Source organism: Polyodon spathula, chromosome 11 (assembly GCF_017654505.1).
Source record: "Polyodon spathula isolate WHYD16114869_AA chromosome 11, ASM1765450v1, whole genome shotgun sequence".
Lineage (NCBI taxonomy): Eukaryota > Metazoa > Chordata > Actinopteri > Acipenseriformes > Polyodontidae > Polyodon > Polyodon spathula.
Window position 1 is genome coordinate 991638 of NC_054544.1, and position 8342 is coordinate 999979.

The 8342-nt window shown below is 45.0% G+C and overlaps 1 protein-coding gene across 1 annotated transcript in view; it reads right to left on the minus strand.

Annotated features, from left to right (window-relative positions):
• Positions 1 to 2017: 2017 nt before the first annotated feature.
• LOC121322669 (inhibin beta B chain-like) overlaps positions 2018 to 8342 on the minus strand; it is an 8720-nt gene continuing 2395 nt past the window's right edge. Inside the window, exon 2 of the mRNA XM_041262864.1 lies at positions 2018 to 4238. Coding sequence (XP_041118798.1) covers positions 3463 to 4238 — 776 coding nt within the window. The 3' untranslated portion in view covers positions 2018 to 3462. The remainder of the gene's footprint in view (positions 4239 to 8342) is intronic.

Below are 8342 nucleotides of genomic sequence, written 5' to 3' on the forward strand. Positions count from 1 at the left end.
GGGAGGTGTATATGAGTTCATGCAGGGAGGTGCAGGGAGGTGTTTATGAGGTCATGCAGGGAGGTGTATATGAGGTCATGCAGGGAGGTAGATGAGTTCACGCAGGGAGGTGTTTATGAGGTCACGCAGGGAGGTGTTTATGAGGTCATGCAGGGAGGTGTTTATGAGGTCATGCAGGGAGGTGTATATGAGGTCTTGCAGGGAGGTGTAGATGCATATGAGGTCATGTCATGCAGGGAGGTGTATATGAGGTCATGCAGGGAGGTGTATATGAGGTCATGCAGGGAGTGTATATGAGGTCATGCATGAGTGTATATGAGGAGGTGCAGGGAGGTGTTTATTCATGCAGGGAGGTGTTTATGAGGTCACGCAGGGAGGTGTTTATGAGGTCACGCAGGGAGGTGTAGATGAGTTCATGCAGGGAGGTGTAGATGAGGTTCATATGAGGTCATGCAGGGAGGTGTATTTGAGGTCATGCATGGAGATCATGCAGGGAGATGTATATGAGGTCATGCAGGGAGGTGTTTATGAGTTCATGCAGGGAGGTGTAGATGAGTTCATGCAGGGAGGTGTAGATGAGGTCATGCAGGGAGGTGTATATGAGGTCATGCAGGGAGGTGTTTATGAGGTCATGCAGGGAGGTGTAGATGAGTTCATGCAGGGAGGTGTATATGAGGTCATGCAGGGAGGTGTATATGAGTTCATGCAGGGAGGTGTATATGAGTTCATGCAGGGAGGTGTATATGAGGTCATGCAGGGAGGTGTATATGAGGTCATGCAGGGAGGTCATGCAGGGAGATGTATATGAGTTCATGCAGGGAGGTGTATATGAGGTCATGCAGGGAGGTGTATATGAGGTCATGCAGGGAGGTGTAGATGAGTTCATGCAGGGAGGTGTTTATGAGGTCACGCAGGGAGTTGTTTATGAGGTCACGCAGGGAGGTGTAGATGAGTTCATGCAGGGAGGTGTAGATGAGGTCTTGCAGGGAGGCGCATATGAGGTCATGAAGGGAGGTGTATTTGAGGTCATGCATGGAGATCATGCAGGGAGATGTATATGAGGTCATGCAGGGAGGTGTATATGAGGTCATGCAGGGAGGCGTATCTAAGGTTATGCAGGGAAGTGTTTATGAGTTCATGCAGGGAGGTGTAGATGAGTTCATGCAGGGAGGTGTTTATGAGGTCATGCAGGGAGGTGTAGATGAGTTCATGCAGGGAGGTGTATATGAGGTCATGCAGGGAGGTGTTTATGAGTTCATGTAGAGAGGTGTAGATGAGTTCATGCAAGGAGATCATGCAGGGAGGTGTATATGAGGTCATGCAGGGAGGTGTTTATGAGGTCACGCAGGGAGGTGTTTATGAGGTCATGCGGGAGATCATGCAGGGAGGTGTACATGAGGTCATGAAAGGAGGCGTATATAAGGTAATGCAGGGAAGTGTTTATGAGATCATGCAGGGAGGTTTATATGAGGTCATGCAGGGAGGTATTTATTCATGTTCATGCAGGGAGGTGTTTATGAGTTCATGCAGGGAGGTGTAGATGAGGTCATGCAGGGAGATCATGCAGGGAGGTGTATATGAGATCATGCAGGGAGGCGCATATGAGGTCATGCAGGGAGGTGTATATGAGCTCATGCAGGGAAGTGTAGATGAGTTCATGCAGGGAGGTGTTAATGAGGTCATGCAGGGAGGTGTAAATGAGAGGTTCTAATACATGTGCACACTACTGTATATACTTAGCTATACACTTGCAACCACCAAATAGACAGGCGCACATTCATTTTAGAAACAACCTCACTTCAGCTTCAGCCAGCAGCTCAGCCCAGAAATGAACAAAGACGTTGGATCAATCAGTATACACTCGTTAAGAGTTTTTAACAAAATGAATGAACATGAATGAATACAGAAATAAAAGTATCTTAATGCAGAGTAAGAATTTTATTTTTAACAGTTACAAAGAACAAATATTTTAAAAACATATTTTTATTTTACATAAACTGTACACAGTGACATTTTATTAATTCTAAATGATTCTGCAACAGGATCTAAAAAGAGCTTTTATTAAATAAAAAAAACTGGAATTAAAATTGATCAGAAATTATGAAATATTCAATTTGTCTACTGTGTAGAACATGCTGAATTAAAAAAAAATGGAATCCATACTACTGTACCCTGAAACAGTGTTTAGGCTTCACAAGAGATCCCACAGTATTTTATAACAGTGTGCGACGCCCTTGCCATCTTAATAACAGCTATAAAAAAGAATTGGCTTCTTTGGTTCCATTATTAGGTATAATACATTTTTTAACAGAATTCAAATTTCAGTTTTTATAAAAATAACATTTTGTTTTTCTTTCAATGGCAGTTTTTTAAACTAATCACGCAACTTATCAGTGCAAACATTGTGACAATCACTCGCTCGTTGAAGAAGAAGAAGCGAACGATTATGTTTCAAGTATTGATCAAAGCAGATTCAAATAAAGAGTCTTACAAAGAGCTGCACTGGTCTGGTATGGGTCAATAGTTTACATCGCATAGCTCACGTGGCACGTCTTTAACTGGGTTGTGTGGGTGGGGAAAGGCACTGGCAAGCACCCTTGTAAAGGCATTTAGATCTGCAAGTGCTATCAAATGTGCATTCAGGAGTTTGAAAGTGCTGTGCTGCACCATCACCAGCTGAGCAGCATGGCCATTCTTGAAATCCACGGATTCATACGAGAGAACTCAGTTATTCTTTGCATCAGCTGTTCAAGTACATTTGATTGGTTTTTTCAGAGATGCTGTAAAGAGTAAAGCTGTCTCTTACAGTCCAGCTGAAACCCTGATTATACCAGTCCATATGGGTTTCTTGAACACCAGTTAGGAGTCCATGCTCTACCAATAACTGAAAGGTGCTTTACTTCGCTGGAATGTCTATAGGAACTGAAATCTCCTTCCATCGGCACTTAGCACTTAAGGCAGGTACCAAGCAGGCTGTAACTGTTTCAAGACAATGCACCATACCTGACCACTTGGAGCTGGCCCCAGAGAAGTGTCCACTGATACATGAAAACAGTGTTCTATAAGATCTTTTGTGGAATGTGTGTCCCATCATCCTGATATTTTCCTTTTTGGAAGTCCTGTCAAATTTAAACTTCTTTCTAGTAGATGGTGCGCATTCCCTTCAGATTCCATTTCAAGGTCACTGTAAAGTGGTCAGATTGTGTGTCTGGTGACAGTCACAGGCTCCACAGGCCAGGATGGGATCTGTTTTTTTCTTAAGTACTTATGAGTAAAATGCAGAAGCAGTCTCTGATTTTGTAGAAAAGGCTAACCATACACAAAAGGTATCAAAATGTTCATAAATATTATAATTATTATTATTTTATTATTATTATTTCCTGTTGCTTCATGTCGTAGAGCAGGGCAATAATCCCTTAAAAAATAATGATCAAATTGAGGGAACTTGCTTGCATACAAAACTCAAGCGCAGCCACATTCTTCCACGATCATGTTGGGCACATCTCTCTTGACAATGTTATACTCGTCGTCAAAGTACAGCATGGACATGGTGCTGAGCTTGGTGGGTATACAGCAGGAGTTCATGGAGCCCGGGCTCAGCCCTCGCATTCTGTACTGGTTCACCACAGCCGTGTGGAAGGAGGAGGCCGACCCGGGCACGCCAGCCATGTAGGCTGGGCAGCTCCCCTCGCAGTAGTTCCCATAGTACCCTTTCGGCGCTATGATCCAGTCATTCCATCCAATCAGCCCGAAGTCAATGTAGAACTGCTGCCTGCAGCAGAGGCTGGTCCTGCCGTCGCACTCCAGCCCTCGCTTGCGGATGCGGTGCTTGCTGTTGGCCGCTCGAGCCTGCACCACTAGAAAGGGCCGGTGGGCCTCGTCGTCGGGGTTGACGAGGACGGGCGTCACCGCTACGTTCTGGCAGCCCTCGCAGTGCACCTCCAGGTTCTGCCTCCTCTCCCCTTTCTCCAGAAGAGCCTGGATGGCCTGTGTCAGGGGGAAAGTGTGCCAGCCGCTTCTCTTGAGCTCCACCCGCTTCTCCACCGCGCTCCAAGTGCTGCTCGCCCCGGCCTCCTGGAAGTAGACCTTCACTGTCACCTTGCGCCGGACGCCCTTCTCCCCGTTGGATGGAAGCACTTTAAAGTACAGCCACAAGTTGGCTTGAAAAACAAAGAGATTTTGGTTTCCTTCGTTCGAGACCAAAAAGTAGAGGCTCGACTTGGATGATGCCAGCTCATCTGCATATGAAATGAGAAAAAAAAATCTTAATTCACATTTATCACAAGGTTTAAATGTAAAAGACCAGTTAAATAAAATACATTGTTACTTGTGCCCCCCACAGCCCCCTACCTCATTTACAGTGCTTTTACATAAGAGGTATAGTGTTGCTTTTGTATTTTTAAAATGCAATTTGACATTCATTTGCAGGTTTTTATTATTGTAATAACAAAGAACAGATTTATAACCCAGAACATAAGTCAATTGTAAGGAAATGTAAGAAAACAATGCTAGGGAATTTTGATGAGATGACCTCATATTTGCATTGATCGTACAGATTAGGTTCACTGTAAGCACAGTTGCAGGAGACTTTTGCATTTAAGAACAGTATGTTAGCCTTAGCTGTTTGACGAGCTGTGAATATTACAGAACACACAATAAGTGCATAAGTAAAACCCAGTTGTGTGAATTGACACAAAGTACAGCATTATTTGTGAAGGCTCATTTACGGTACTCAACACAACCTGTTGTGTCTGTGCATTGAAACGAAGGAAGTATCATGCTCTCTGGGTTTGCACACAGACATGGAGAGTTTCGGATTGAAGTAAAGAAAGAGTCTTAATAATAACTGGTAAGGATAAAGAACCTTCTAAGAAAGGAACCTTCTAAAAAATGGGGCCAGTCTGTCTGCTGCTGGGAATTGAAATGGCTTTAAAGGAAGTCACTGTGCTGCTGAGTCAGGAGAAAGTGACAAAGGAAGACTGAAGACAGCTACATACCTAAAGGAACCTCACCGAACCCGAATTTCAAGAAGCAAACGTGACCGGGAGCTGAAACCAGCTGAAAGCTGAAAACAAGCTGAAGAGAATGCACCCAGAGCCAGCACAGACGTGTGATCTGAATCCTTCGATAGCTGGCCCACTCCCCTGCTGGCTATGCTGAAGAGAATGCACCTGGAGCCAGCACTGATGTGTGATCTGAATCCTTCGATAGCTGGCCCACTCCCCTGCTGGCTATGCTGAAGAGAATGAACCCGGAGCCAGCGTTGATGTGTGATCTGAATCCTTTGATAGCTGGCCCCTTCCCCTGCTGACTATGACAGTGCTTTGGGGTCGTCCCAAATGGCTCTGCATCAGGAAGTAGAGATCCATGAAGTGCGGACCCCAAAACAGAATACAGTGTAAAGCTTCAAATGTTGCTGAGAATAATGTGAAAGCAAAAGGCTTAATGTGCCTCGGAAACTGCATCTTTTAACTGGAGAATAAATGAAAGCTACATCGTGCAAGTAGCTGTCTGAATGTGCTGAGCTAATGTGAAGCATGGTGAAGTGTGGTCAATGGAAAAAATGATAGAAGAGTTTAGAATATGTAGCATAGCATAGCAATCGATGCGCTTAGAACATAGCATACTGATAGCAATCAATGTGTTTCGAACATCGCATACTGAAAATGTGACCCACACTGGAAACAGGCCAAGCAGCAGCTGTTTATTTAATTCCAATTGAGTCCCTTTGCTAACGTCATAATCGTACTGAACTACTTCCTTCGAGGAGATAACTCTGTACCCCCCCCTGGTTTGTTTATATAGATAGCTCTCTGGGGTAGGCACTTCTAAAAAGCTCCAAATCGGTCAAGAGGGGAGTGGGGAACTGGAGAGTGGAAGCAGGGTCCTTAGTGTGTGCGTTTATCCAGCTCCACTTACTTATTCAGTCTGGCACTGTAACTGAGGGTTCTGTCACTGGCCTGGCGTCGTGCAGCTGGGTGGGTTTCTGTGCTTTTTTATGGTACAACTGAGTGCTGCTGAGCCTCAGTCTCCCCTGCTGTTCTGGGTATTTTGCTGCGGCAGGGGCACCACTGGCAACATAAATACATACATCATTGGAAATGCAATCGTGTGGAGCACAAGGGCAACATGAAAGAAAGGGCATTACTACTACTGCTACTACTATACTACTACTACTGCTGCTACTACTACTATACTACTTCTACTGCTGCAACTACTGCTACTACTATACAACCGCCACTACTACTGCTACCACAACCAATACTACTGCCACTACACAACTGCTACTATTACCACTATACTACTCCAACTACTACTACTACCACAACCAATACTACTGCCACTACACAACTGCTACTATTACCACTATACTACTCCAACTACTACTACAACCAATACTACTGCCACTACACAACTGCTACTATTACCACTATACTACTCCAACTACAACTACTACCACAACCAATACTACTGCCACTACACAACTGCTACTATTACCACTATACTACTCCAACTACAACTACTACCACAACCAATACTACTGCCACTACACAACTGCTACTATTACCACTATACTACTCCAACTACAACTACTACCACAACCAATACTACTGCCACTACACAACTGCTACTATTACCACTATACTACTCCAACTACTACTACTACCACAACCAATACTACTGCCACTACACAACTGCTACTATTACCACTATACTACTCCAACTACTACTACTACCACAACCAATACTACTGCCACTACACAACTGCTACTATTACCACTATACTACTCCAACTACAACTACTACCACAACCAATACTACTGCCACTACACAACTGCTACTATTACCACTATACTACTCCAACTACTACTACTAGTACCAATACTACTGCCACTACACAACTGCTACTATTACCACTATACTACTCCAACTACTACTACTAGTACCAATACTACTACTACTACTATATTCCCTGGCATTCTACAGCATTCCACCTATAGTCTTCATCCTGTTTAAATTCAACGTGGCTGGAGACCTCTTTAAAGAACATCACAGGCTCCCGACTGGCGCATCCAGTAAAGGTGATCCACGTGGAGTGCAGGATGCGCCCAATAGCCTGGAGATCGAAGGTTCAAATCCAGGCTAAATCATTGCCGACCATGACCTGGGGTGCCCAGGGGGCTGCGCATAACTGGCCGAGCGCCATCCTGGTAGGGAGGGCTTAGGTCGGCAGGGCAATCCACGGTTCACCGCGCACCAGTGCCCCCTGTGGCTGATAGGGTCCCTGCGGGTCTGCAGTGGAGCCATTCAGATCTGCGTTGTCCTCCAGTACTATAGGTCTGGTAGCTTCGCTGTGGATCCACAGTGTGAAAAATGACGGCTTGGCAGGAACACATTTCAGAGGACGCGTGTTTCATGCTCCGAATGAGATCACTGCGATTAAGGGGCCAGTCTGTCTGTGACAGTGGTCTTCTCCTGACCCTGATTTGGTTTTGCCTGAATGACCATCCGCGGTAAATGGAGATGGCAGGTCGCTGTCGCTGTTTACACTGCTCTACCCTGCCAGTGTGTGTAGAATAGGAGGAGAATAGTACATCTGGGTGGGCCCACAATCAACAACAATGATCATTTCCCAACGTGTCCACACCTGCACCAACCTCAGAACATCATTTCTGTGTCATTACTCAATGTCTTTGTCAATAGCAGACCGCAGCTGCACAGCCACGGCCAAGCAGTAACACATGGACTTCACCAAGATAAAACAAAACACCTCAAGCCGGAGAGCTCTGGTATTGTAACTGGGAAAAGAGACTTTGAACCCTATGGATACCCTCTAAAAATCAATGGTGCCGAATACCACCTCTCCCTGACTCCCCTTGTGACCAAAACGTAGTGGAAGTGGGGAATCCAGAAAATACAGTCACATGCTGTGCCTTGACATGGGCAACTCTGTCGATGTCATTAAGAAACAAGCTTCTGTGAGTGCAGTTGTTCAGCATGTCTGTGAAAGATCTAAAGCACAGTACAGATCGAGAGCCTCTTTCAAACCAAACCAGCTCATCAGAGCACCAGGAGCTGACAGCGTACCTCAGCGATGGCCGGCCAGCTGAAAATCCTTCCCTGGTATGGGATGAACAAGGGGATTTCCAGGCACCATAACATTTAATCGCTGCCAAATTCAGAGATCATAATTCATGAATCAGAAAAGGTACTGGTTGATCTAAATAACTTCAGTGAGCCAGGTAACTCACTTGTGCCTTACAGTTTATCTTTTCAAAGTGGACTAAAAGAAATGCAATGGCAAGGAGTTCTTATATGCTCTTTACAACCAAAAAATGAGA